A 13892-nucleotide genomic window follows, 5' to 3' on the forward strand; every position below is an offset into this window, starting at 1 on the left:
TAAATCCTGCCCCAGATACTACTGACCCTGAATAAATCATTTCACTAAGTTTCCGAGCCTAAAGTTTTCTTATCTGTAAAACAAGGGAGTTGGACTATAGGGCCTTTAGGACCCCTTCTGGTTCTAAAGCTGTTGTCAGCAAATGTCTCTGGGCCTCAGTTTCTCTACAAAGTGAAAAGGTTGGGCAAGACTACTTTCCCAGCTTTTTTCAGCTCTCTATCTGTGCTCTTAGATTCATGCTTCAACAGATGATTTGCCGTGACCCAACAAAAATCATCACTTACGAACAATCTTCCTGGAGATGAACCTTTCATCACTTAGCTGGTTGACCCTTAGATCACAGAGCCCACACGCCAATCTTAGGGCCCATACACCAATCCTTTCTAGATTGGTAAGATCCAATAAAGCCTACTTTCTGTTGGTATAGCCTTCAAGGTCACCCAGGTTCACCTCCAAGCCACAGAGAAGCACCAAATCTGGACTTGAGTGGAATAATTTAATTTATTAAAGTAATTTAAATTCTCAGTTCATGTTGTTGACTAAATATGACTGCAAATCGGAATTCAGAATTTATTTATGTTGATTTTGTTCCAAACCTTCACTGTGCTATTTTTTTTATTAATTAATGGTTTTTCTCCCTTTTTTCCTCTTTTCTGGTTTCCCTTCCTCTCCTCTCCCCAAACCCCAATCCTTTCTTTTCCTCATTAAATATAGGGAGTGAGTTTTCTGGAAGCCCTTATAGCCACCCACAGTATTCAACATACAATGATTCCTGGAGATTTCCCAACCCTGGGCTGCTAGGTGAGTACTGACTAAAACCTTCTTTGACTTTGACTTCCCATTGTGCCACCAGCCTGTCTCCTTCTCCTCTATGCATTATTAACATTCAATGCTCTCTATAAACCCACTTCTGTGTATGAACAATATAAAAATGGTAGGTCAGCTGTGAGGAGTATCCCAGAATGCAGAGGAATAGTCATATATTACCTGAGAGAGACCTTCAAGTGGGGAAAGAGAATCTGGACTGGTTTTTCACTCCTAAACAAAGTCTGGCTGTGTGTCCCAATCCTGGCCATTTGCCTTCAATAGTAATCAGATGCCCCTGCTCCGACCATCATCATGATACACCTTTTATAGCACCTTCAGGCCTTCCTTGCAGTAACTCTGAGAAATAGGTAGTTGAATTAACATTGTTCTCATTTTACAGATGAGAAAATTAAGACTCAGAAAGGTTGTGAATTGTCCAGAATCTCATAGCTAGGAAAAGTCAGAAGTAGGATTTAAATCCGGGTCCCCCAATTCACAAGTCTAGCATTGTTTCTAATGTACCATACTACTTCTGTGTTCATGTGCTCCAACAGTGACCATTCCCTCCTTCCTCCTTCCTCGTCTCCCTTCCTCCCACCCAAATCAATCTACTTTGGCCACTATAGGATAGAGGAGAAATAGAAGAAATGGTGGGAAGAAAATAGGAGACAAGGATGAGAGGGAAAGACAGAAGGGACAGTACAGTAGGGTTTGGCCTTCCTCAAAAGTGATGAAAAGATCTCCTGGTCTCAAAGGTAGCGTCATTTCTCTTTCACCTCCACTCTCTCATCCCCACTGAATTATCAAGTGTTGACAGAGAGACAGAGATGGACCATCAAGACTCTCTCTTACAATAGTTACTATAAGTATTACAACATTCGGTCTAGATCTGTCCAACTCCCAGAGATCCGGAAACCACCACAGAGGACAGCCAAATCTTAGAGATTACGTGTCACTTCTAGAGAAGCTTGAATAGCTCCAAGTATGCTAAACTTAACAATGGTCCTTAGAATGAGGATGAATCATTTATAATCCCATGGAGGAAGTAAAAGATAAAATTATCCTTTCTCTCCAAGGTCTCATTTAGAAGTAAATTTCTCCCAGTGGTTAGAGCTCTTCTAAAGTCCCCATGGTCTAGCCAGAGGTGTCAAACTGGTGGCCTGTGGGTCATATATGGCAGCAAACTTTTTAGTGTGCCAGAATCAAGTTAAAATGTAAGTGATAATGGAGTAATTAAAATAATACAACACAGTTAATGTTAATTTGTGGTTTTCTAAGTCAACACACAGCAGCCAGAATATGTTTCTATTTGAGTCTGATACCACTGGTCTTGACCTGTGTGTCCAGGGACAACACAGTGGTGAGTGAATACCTTGGATTTGGGCAGTAAACCTGTGGGTAGTCAACCCTATAACGAAAACCAGCAGCCATTGGATATATAGGGTAGGTTAGCCCTATGCAATGAACATCAAAGTTAGGCTTCTTCCTATCAAATAAGTCCAGCCATTTAGGTTTCTTCATTTAAATAATGGTGATGATGATGATGGTAATAACATTAATCCAATACAACTCAAATGGGAAAAAAAAAGTTAATTTCCTGGATACGCAATTACTTTATTACTGCAAACAATAGAATCACCAGGGATTCAAAGAAAAGACACTCTGAAGGGACTGCTACTCAACTTAAGATCATTTGCTTCCACATCAGTTGCTTGTGATGTAAGCCAGAAGCGGATTGCTCTCCATATATAATGTTACTCTCCTTGTATTATCAATGCTATCCCACTAGGATCCGACTTATGCATGTTCCTTAATGCTCATCTCACCCTAGATGTGATATAAAGGATAAATACAATCCATTTTTAACCACTGTGAATAATTTTGACCTTATATTGAACGCAAAAATAAGATTTTGTTGGATAACTTGCATAGATGGGATAAGAAATTAACTGTCGTGAATATAGTGCTTTAGCATTTTCCAATTGTATAGAAGACAAGGCTATTACCATATGTGATTTCTAATAGTGAAATTTTTTATTCTTCTTTTAAATTTTTTTCTATTGTTTATTTGAAATGAAATGATCTCGAAGCAACTGGACCAACTGACTTGACTAATCATGATTGCTTCCCTTAAACAAACCACTTGACAACTAATAGGCTACTCAACGATTTTAATATTCCGCATTAGAAATGACCTTCCCAAGGAACTGGAGTTAAGGGTCTATAAGCAGTCATTCCATAAACTATCCTGTTTTCAGGGATGAAAGAGCTAAGAACTGGTTTGTTTGATGACTTTAATTGAAAATTGTCTTCCCAAACCAGAGCTCCGTAAGGAAATTGCACTTTTGGCAAAATGTTGTCTTTTCCCCTCTATATTTTGTTGTGTACTGTTCTGGTCAGACTTAACCCAATGGATAGTACGAGTTAAAATCAATCCAAGTTTCATAGGATTTAAACCTCACTATCTATTCCAGCCTTTCTTATGTTACAGATTAAGAAACTGAGGCCAAGAGAGGCTAAGTGATTTGCCAAAGGTCGCACAGGTTTTAAGATTTTTTTCATAGAATCAAAGAGATTTCCTAAATTGTAGGGTACGCATCACATTAAACCTTGCTTTATTTTCCTTCTTTTTCCCAGAATTCTAAAGTGAGATGGCAGTCATGTGTCTCTCAAGGTTGTCATCATTTTAATGCCAGTAACAAATTCTCTCCTGTTGATGAAAATAAGATTAAAAGTGAAATTCCCTTCATTGGTTTCTGTACCTTTTGAAGGATGAAATTCTTAAAGGCAAAGCAAGATTTTTTATTATTAATTAATGTTATTAAAAATAATATTTATAAACTAGCTACTCAGCTTGGGGCAGAGAAGAGACATTCAGAAGATATCTAGATAATTGAAGACCCCACTACTATTATATTATGTCTCCATGACAATCTTATGGTCTGTTTCTTAAACTCTTTATTTCTTCTTTTTGAAAAAATTAATTTAATATTTTTAATTAAGAATCATTTATTTTTCTTTCCTTCCCACCTACTCCCTCTACACACTGGTAAAATAAAACAAAGCAAAACAAATCCCATAGAACAAATAAGTATTGTCAAACAAAACAAATTTTCATATTGGCCATGTGCAAAAATGTGTGTCTCATTCTGTGTATTTAGTCTATCACCTCTCTATCAAGGAGTATGTAACATTCTTTATCATTAGTCCTCTAGATTTATGACTAGTCATTACATTGATAAGAGCCCTTATATATTTCAAAGTTGCCATTTTAAAAATGCTGCTGTTGTATAAATATTTTATCGGTTCTGCTTGATTCACTTTGCATCAGTTCCTGTAGGTCTTTCCAGGTTTTTCTGAGATGGTGCTCATCATTGTTTCATATGATACAATAGAAATCCATTAGATTCACACACCATGATTTGTTCAGCCATTCTCCAACTGATGAGTATCCCATCTATTTTCTCTTTCTGCTTTTCTGTTCCATAAAATGCTATAATGGCAATAGCCATTCTATTTTTACCTCTTTTGATCACCACTCCAATGTGATTGGCCATGCTTATCCCACTCTATAGATACAAGACTTCTTCATGAATGAACTACAGTACCATTTAATATACAATACTACTCTACTTCTTATTATTTTTGAATGATAAATGCACTTAAAGAGGCATATTCTAAACAGAAGACGTGCATTAAGTCTCAGTAAGTATGGCACAGTAAATATAGTAAGGTTAAAATAAGTAAGGTCAGATGGTAGAAGGCTTTGGAATCCATCCTGTGAAAGGCAGACTTTATCCTTAAGATAGCTTAAGGACCCTAATAACCAATTCAGTTTTCTGAAAAAGGGCATATAGAAGCAAAACTCCTTTGACTAAGGGAGAGCTGATCAAGTGAGGTTTTCTCAAACTCAAAAGTCTCCAGCCTTAAAGAAAATATTTACAAAGTACCTAGCACAGTGCCTGACACATTAGTAGGTGATTAATAAATGCATATTCCTTCCTTTAGTGAAATAAAAGCAGATATTACTTTTAAAACTAAGAAATGCAAACCCAGTGCACTCTTTTGTTGGTTTTTGAAATCAGGAATTTTTAACATAGGGTATACATCTCTGAGTTCTGTAGCACCTGAGGTACATATTCTTCACTTCTCACTTCTGATTTTAATAAGCCATATTTTCAAGTTTGTACAAATGCTTCTCAAGAGCCCCAATATCACAGATGTTCTCATGTTTCTGAGCATCATATGTAGACTTTGGAGAAGTCTCCTTGATAACACTGGACCCAAATAGGCAGCAAGCATCAGTATGCTCATAGTGAGGTGTTCATGGCCTCTCCCCATGCCCAAGAAATCTACAGACCAAACCACATGATAATAGCTCTTGGCTATGGCAGCATGGCTTAATGGACTGAGTCTTGAAGTCAGGAAGACCTGGGTTCCAGTCTCTGAGACACTGTGTGACCCTAAGCAAATCACTTAATTTCTTAGTGCTCTAGGCAACTCTCTAAGATGATGTTATCTCCGTAGGTAGAGGAAGTTTCCTCACCTGGGAGTGCCTTATACCAATGAAATCACAGATCTAGTCCCTATTCTTATCAATATGGTGCTTTACTGAAGACACTCTGTAAGGTATGTCAGAGTCAGAGATCTGGACTTGAAATCAGGAAAATCTGGGTTTGAATTCCCCTTCAGATACTACTAACTATAACTTTGGGAAATGACTTAACCTCATCTGTAAAATGGAGCTGATGATGGCATCTATCTCCTAGGATTATTGAGAATAGAAGATTTGTAAAATGCTTTACAAAATCTAGGCAGCTACGTGGCTCAGTGGATAGAGTGCTAAGCCTGGAGTCAGGAAGACCTGAGATCAAGTCGAGCCACAGAGCTGACTAGCTGCGTGACAATCACCAAATCGTTTAACTTTTATCTGCCTCATCTTCCCTCTATTTAAAATGAAAATAATAATACCACCTACCTGCCAGGATTGAAGTAAGGATAAAATGAGATAATATTCCTAAAACACTTCACAAACCTGGAAGCATTATATAAAGGCTAACTATATTTACTATTGGCATTACCCTCAGACTGCAAAAATCAGTTCCCTTTCCAGGTTCCCATGATTCTTCTCAGCAAGCTAAACAATTAACCTATTATCTAATGGAATGTAAACTACTTGAGGCAAGGACTATTTCCTTGATATTCTGATAGGCGTCTTCGTATCCCAATCTACGACAGTGCCTGGCCCAGATTAGAAACTTATTGAATGCTGGATTGAGCAGAATATCCTGAATCTGATGGCTCATTTTCCATGTGACCTTGGGCAAGTCATTTAACCTTGTAAGACCTGAGTTTTCTCACCCTGTAATATGAGAGGATCGGACGAGGTGCCCTCTGAGATCCCTTTTAGCTCTCGAGCTATGATTTAGCTATTTATTATCCTATGAGCTTACGACTTTGCCTTGTTGCCCCTGGGCAGTGGGGGTTAGCCCACAGAAAATTGCATTGCCTATCTGGGGAAAAGGAAAAAAAAGAAGATTCTGGAATCTGGGAAAAGAACTGGTGGCTTAATACGGGTTGGCATGCCAAACGCACAAAAGCTGTTGGGATTTATTCCAAAAATACCCACACTCACTGTGGAAGGAGGTTAGTTCACCCTGCTCCTGATTTCATTGGCCTGACCGCTTAAGTCTAACTTAACCCAAACATGCTAAAAGTGGATAATGGTAACACCTTCTAATGAAGAAAAATGATTCAATTTCATGCTGGTTTGTTGTAATAACTTCTTTACCATTTCCCCTCATTACTCTCCACTCGATGCTGATCACGGCAGATTTTGTTTGATGCCCTGTGCCCACTTCTGAACTCAGGTGATTTGTGTACCTTGTGAAATGTAAGTGAGTCTGACAGGATTCCCTTTCGGACACACCTGAGCTATCTAGCTGTTGTTACAGGAGACAGGGTCATGAGATTGACAATATTGGCACAGGTTTCATACTAGGTGAAAGGGTTTGGAACCAGTCAATTAGGATTAGAATCAGCTCTTCTGTGGACTTCTATAAAAGAATTAGAGAACAAGTGTGAGCCAGAAATGACTGTGTCAAGGAATAAATTGATGATAATGTGAATTAGAAAGAAAAAAATGACAGAAGAAAGGACAAGTTTATTTTAGATGGGAGTATAATGGTAGAGAGAAAGATCGAATGTGGTATGATGTGATGTTTTCATTTTTCACGTTAAAGAATAGACTTTTTAAAAAATTTTCACCATAGAAATGTGAATTAGAAAGAACCCCCAGCACTTCAGATTATATGGTTGCTAGTCAGATTCTGAGAGACATTAGGATTTGATGGTTGAAAGGAATAAGAGGAGAGACTTGCAAGAAATGTAAGAAGAGGAAGGAGGGAGATTAAATCAGAAGGGTTCGGCGTAGGTTCACTTTGATTTTCTTTCATCAATTTTTTTCAATGAAAAAATTTGTTTCTTTTTTCCTCCTACTCCACTAATACAAAAAAGACAAAACCCTTGTAACATATGCAAGTAAAACAAAAGGCCATAGTTGGTCACATCTTATAAAATTATTTCTCAATCTGTACGCTGAATTCACTACCTCTTTGTCAGGAGGTTCGTAGTGTGTTTCATCGTGAGTCCCCTGGGATCGTTGTTGGTCATTGAATTGATCAGAATTCTTCAGTCATTCCATGATATTGTCTTTATAGTACTTATCGTTATGTTGTAAATCGTGCTCCTAATTCTGCTCCCTTCATTATTCATCAGTTTCTAGATTTCATGAAACCACCTCCTAAAGGCAGCTGGGTGGCAGAGTAGATAAATCACTGACCCTGGAGTCAGGAAGAACCAAGTTCAAACGCTGCCTCAGATACCATTATGGACAATTGTTTAACTTTTGCCTGCCTTTCTTTCTTCATTTGTAAAGGGGATAACAGTACCACACGATTCCCCAGTAGTTGTGACAATCAAGTGAGTTATTTGTAAAGCACTTAGCACAGTTCCTGGCACATAGTGGGCACTTAGTAAATGTTTGTTTCCTGTCTTCCTTCATCATTTGTAATGGAAATCTTTGTCCTTTAGTCTTCTTTGGGATCTGAGATTCATTTTCTTTTTCATTCAGAGCAGTATTGACATCCCCACTGTTATTTTCATTTGGATAGGTATCCTGCAGAGATTTATAACTGTCCTTCTTATGCTGTGTTTTGTTTTGTTAAAATCTTCATCCTCTTTGTAGAGGTTTGAGGCTACCTTATTAGTGGATAGAGTGGATGCCAGGGAGTCACGAGGTCCTGGTTTTAAATTCTGCCTCTTTCATTTACTAACTTCATGACCTGTGCAGGTTATTTAACTGTTTTCATCTTCAGTTTCCCCATCTGTAAAATAGATATAACAATACCTGTAGCACCCACTCCATAGGATTATTGTGAAACTCACATGAGGTGATGTATACAGAGCCCTTGGCCAACCTTAAAGCACCCTATAGATGCCATCTATTATGTGTCCAAATATAGGAACCAAGATCACAGAATCATAGATTTAGAGGTGGGGAGGACTTGAGTGATTATCTGGCCCAACTCTTATTCTACTCCTTTTGCAACTGATGCCAAGAGAAGTAAGGTGACTTACCCAGGGTCACCCATTTAGTAATTGGTAGAGCGTAATTTGAATCGGGTCTTCTGAATTCAAAGTCAATACTGCTTTTGCTATCATATGTTGCCTCCCTCTCCACCTGCCTAATGTATTTTAGGGTAGTCTCCAAATATGGGCACCTCTTAATTATTGCTTGATGGTGACGATGGGTGACAATGCTATCATAAAAAAAATGAAGGCATGTATGGGAGGGTAAAAACATTAGTCATCTTTGAGCTGGGATATTGGGACTGGATTAAAATGACTGAAGAAGGTCACTAGGAAACATCAGTCTCCAAGGTTGTATTTACAGTGTTTGCACCCAGTTGAAACGAAGCATCTATTGATCTTGGGGGGTGGGATGGAGATAGGAAGAGGAAAATTACCTAACTGGAACAATCACCCTTCTGGTTTCTAATTCTTTGTCCTACAAGGAAATGGGCTTATGCTGACCAGAGGAGAAACAAAAAGGACCTGAAATATCTCATTCAACCTCAACTACCCCATGCATCTGTCACCTTTGTCTTTTATGGATCGAGTGAGAAGGAAAGCACAATAGAATCTCAGGAGTAGATGGGGATTGGAGATCACCTAGTTCAACTTCTTCATCTATGCAGGATCTCCATTCTGCCCCCAACCCCCCTCCCCCATCTCCAGAGCATCCCTGATAGGTGATCAGATAATTGTCAGGCTGAATATCTTCCTCTCTTCCTGTTAAAGTTCAATGTTCCAGCCTGTGAAATTTGTCTTTAATTTTGATTTATCTATAGCAATTTTATTCAAAGTGTGCTTGTGTGTGTGTGTGCATGTGTGTGTTGGGGGTTGGAGACTGGAAGGTTGCACCCTGAACCTAAGCCCAACTTTAAAGGATGTGTGATTAACCAGATGGTAGGAATTTAGGTCCCACTAAATAAATTAAATAAATAAACTCACTAAAATAGGCAATTGGATGGTTTGTCTCCAACACAACAATAACTACTTTTATCTCCCAATATTTCCTATTTCTGATTGGGCACTATCAGCCGCTCAGGGTAGGGGTACTTGTATTAGCAGCTCTCCAAGCACCATTGGGAAAATCCCTCTGTCCCTCCCTCACCCAACCTACCTGTCTTCTCTCTCTCGAATCACCTCATGGCTATTGCAGGTTCCCCTCAGTGTACGGGCTCTGTCATCAGTAATAGTACACCCTCACCTTTTCATTTTGGATGGGAGTGATGCTCATTCTTATGGAATGAGCAGGTATCACTGGATTTGCATTACATCATCTTCCCCCAAAAACCCATCCCTTTAATAAACTCTCCTATTTCTAGTGAAGGTCCCACCATCATAGTCAGTCATATTCACTCCCATGGTCTCATCACTGATCCTCACTCTCACTTCACATATTCAATCAGTTGCCAAAGCTTGTTTCTACAATGCTTCACAAATATTCCTTCCTCTAATTACATAGATACTACCCTTGTTCAGCCCTCATCACTCCTTACCTGGGCTATTATAATAGCCTTTTTTTGGTGAGGCAGAGGCAGTCAAAGTTAAGTGACTTGCCCAGGGTCTCACAGCTACTAAGTGTCTTGAGTCTGGATTTGAATTCAGGTTCTCCTGATTCCAGGGCCAGCAATAACCTTTTAACTTTTCTACCTCAAATGTCTCCTCAAGCCAATCCATGTTCCACTTAGCTGCCAAAGTGCTTTGTCTAAAATGCGGGTCTGATCATGTCACTTCATTACCTAATAAGCTTGAGTATCTCCTCATAAATACTGGGACCAAATGTTATTCCTTTTTTATCTTATTCTTTTTTAATTTATATTTTTTGTATAAGTTTTATATTATTGGCATAGCAGTATACACATATATGTATAATTTATAAATAAGGAATTATACATTTATTGGGATTGGAGTGAAATATTAAAAATAATGTTTTATTGATGGGGTATGTAATCAAAAAACTGTGAAGATCGCTGGACTGTAATACAAAATGACTGCATGTAGGGTTTTAAATTTATTCTCATCACAAAATTACATTTGACCTACTAATCTAGCCTGCTGAGATGTTTTTAGATCTAAATTCCATCATCTAACATCCTGACTACCCCTTCCAGATTTTTGTAATAGTTGCAGATTTTATAATCATATCATGTATGCTTTCATATTGGTCACTGATTTTTTAAAAATGGTAACTGGGATAAGACAAAGGGCAGAGTGTTATAGCCTTGTAGTAGAACCTCCCTGGAGGCTGACACTGATCCACTAATCAATACTCTTAGGCTTTGGTCTTTCAAACAACTAGTTCTAATCTTTCAGTGGTGTCAATCTTTGTTAGGAGAAATCCACTCAACATCTCTCCACCATTCATAAACATATCATGAAAAATCAAAATAAAATTTGGGTAGTTCTACTTCCTTTTTGTCTTTGCTGTCTAGTGGCATGATCCATTCTTTAATTTTCTTGTCCCCAAAATAAATTTAAAAGTCTTTTTTCTTGTCCTTAGTGAATCATACAGCATGCCTTGTTTGGGACTTGAGCATTTTTAACATTATTTTTTTATGCAGAGTTATAATTAAAGTGGAGTGATGGAGCTTTTCCCAAAGTGTTGAAATTTATAGGTCATTAGCATTACTTAAACTCCTTCTGAAACATAAAAACCAATTGTGTTTAGTATCTAGCCAGCAAAAATAATTAGTTCAAATTGGATCCCCCAGATAAAAGACTTCTTCCTTCTGGAAGTCAAACTCTAGGTGACCTCCTCTACAAATCAGTCCCACGCTTCTCTTTTCCCTTATTTGTCCTGGGCATTGGCCTCTCTAGTAGTGACCTCAAAGTGTCCAATGGTCTCTGTCTCTTCCCCATGAAGTCTTGTATCTCTGTTTCCCCTCTAGTCAGCCAAATTTGTGTTAAACAATGGATTAAAAAGTCATAATTTCTGCTGCTTACTCTAGATACATTTTTCAGAGTTTGCCCTGGGTGCCAAAATTGCTAGTACCAACTCTGTTCTTATATGACCATGACAACTTTTTTCATTTGTCTTCAGTTCCCTGCCTCTGCTTCCGTCTCTTGGTTGGTTGATGAGTTGCCTCAACTTCTATGTCCAACACCTTCACCCTTTATTTTTCACCAGAATTATCTGTTTGTACATCCAGAATTTTATCTGTGCACACATTGTATCTCCTTAGGACAATGTAAGGTCCTTGACATTTGCTTAATTTATGTCTTTGACTTCCCTACCCCTAGCCTAGTCCCCTGCACATAGTAGGCACTTGAAAATGTTTGTTGAATTGGTTTTAATATTTTCCTTGAGAGTACCCCCATCCCTTCTGAACTTGAACTAGAATGTTAGACAGTGACATCCTTCCATTGCCCTAAAATCTAAGATGTGTCAGACGACTGTACACCAGGGGTCCCTTCCTTCTCTATCACAAACTCGAAGATCACTTAGGTCACTTCTTTCCACAGTTCCTGTCATTTCTACTTTTGCAATTATTTCCTCTTTTGTGGTCAGAATCAGACCTAGAATAACATGTTTTTGTCACTTCATCTGCCTTTAAAAGACAAAGGTGCCTGTCCATGATCTCCTCTCTCTCTCTCTCTCTCTCTCTCTCTCTCTCTCTCTCTCAATAAATATATGTATGTATATATACATACATTTCACCCATTTATCCAGACATTCATTTAACAAGGATGTAGGATTTAGAGCTAGATAGGACATTAGAGGTTATCTAGTTCAACTATCTCATTTTACAGATGAAGAAACTGAGGCCACATGACTTACCCAGTGTCACACCGATTAGTTAGTGACAGATCTGGAATTTGAACCATGGTCCTCAGATTTTAAATGCACCCACCAGGTTGTCATGCCCCCAAAGTCAAAGAAGTGAAATTTACATTTCATGATTTTCTTCAGCATAGAAAATTTTCATTTGGGATCCAGACTGCTATCTCCATTTACAGATAGTACAAATCCTTTATTGTGATCATCATCACTATCATGTTCATTATCATCAAATGATCCAGGAAGTTTAGTGTCTAATACTGTAGCAGGGATAAAGAAAAAAGCACACCGAGATGCCCTTGGATTGGACTGACCTTTTGGGTTGTACAGAAATGGAGGTTTATGGAATTATTCTTATCATTTTAATGCTTTACATTGTACTTTTTCATATAGCAGGTGTGAAATAAAGCTGATTGAATTAGTGCCTCCAAATGATAATGATAATTGAAACAAATTCCTATAATCATTAAAATTCAATATTGATAGCCCAGGCAAAAAGCCCAAATAAAACCAAGCTGGTTTATGGGTCAAGAAGGGTAAAACTGGTAATAAATTTAAAATATTCCAGAAGAGTCATCATTTCTTCACCTACATAGATACCAATTTCTGAATGCCCTAGTAGACAGGTACATTAGTTTCTGTTACCAAACTACCCATTGGTCAAAGATATATCCAGTAACCAATCTTATAATGATGAGTCTTTCTAAACTTATGCAGGTTTGTGATAGAACTGTAGATTTAGAACTGTAAGGTAGTTTGCAGAGCATCTGAACCAATGAACCTAAGATCCATAGAGGTTAAATGACTTGCCCAAGATCACATGACTGTAGAAGTAAGTAGCAGAGCTGGTATCCAAACAAAGGTCCTCAGACTCCACATCCAGAACACTTCCCATTTTTCCACATTTTCATGACAGACTTAGTCTGTTTCTGGGCCTATACTAGGCCTTTCTAGCATGGTGGTATCTACCAGAGTCTGCAATCTGTTGGCATAGCCTTTGACAATCCAGGTTTGTCTCCACGTCACGACAGAACACCAGAGTGGGACATTAGAGGAGGAAACCAAAATTGCCATCAGAAAATCCATTTTTAAAATTGCTTTTAGTTCAGTGAAAGGGAAAAAAGTAACCTAGGATTGCAAAGAAACAAAGCCAATACTACAGTGAATGAAATCATTGAATTAAGAGGCTTAAGATTACTACTCTCAGTGGAGTATTCTGTGATGGGAGACAGCTTTGCAATGCGTATGTTGATGGATAAGCTCATCTGGTTAGTGTTTGATTTACTGCCTGAGGAATTAAGTGGACTGATTGTTGAGGCTAGCTAATGCACCGTTCTTCACAGAGTGAAATTCAATTTAAGACAGGTTACTTTTGACTTCATCCAAAGGATGTTAGTTACAGAGGTAACAGAAGGACCTTAGGGTTTATCCTCTGAAGGTCCACCAGCGTAGACTCCCACAATAGCACTATGATAAAGCTCCCATGATGTATAAAATTCGACCTTCTTTATAAAGTCTTTGTCTGTTACTGCTGAATGAAGTGTCTGAGTGTGAGTGGAGGAAGATGGAAGGCGGTGAAGTATACTATGAAAGATCTTGACCAAGAGTCAGAAAACAAGGAAGGAATGAAGGAAGGAAGGAAGGAAGGAACAAAGGAAGGAAGGGAGGGAGGGAGGGA

General features: G+C 38.3%; 1 protein-coding gene across 2 annotated transcripts in view; it reads left to right on the forward strand.

Moving 5' to 3' along the window:
- The window catches only part of PAX5 (paired box 5), a 353987-nt gene that overhangs the window by 329917 nt on the left and 10178 nt on the right, over positions 1-13892 (forward strand). For both annotated transcript variants that reach the window (XM_072596783.1, XM_072596784.1), the window contains exon 9: positions 715-801. In XM_072596783.1, coding sequence (XP_072452884.1) covers positions 715-801 — 87 coding nt within the window. The remainder of the gene's footprint in view (positions 1-714; positions 802-13892) is intronic.

The sequence above is a fragment of the Notamacropus eugenii genome, chromosome 3 (assembly GCF_028372415.1).
Source record: "Notamacropus eugenii isolate mMacEug1 chromosome 3, mMacEug1.pri_v2, whole genome shotgun sequence".
NCBI lineage: Eukaryota > Metazoa > Chordata > Mammalia > Diprotodontia > Macropodidae > Notamacropus > Notamacropus eugenii.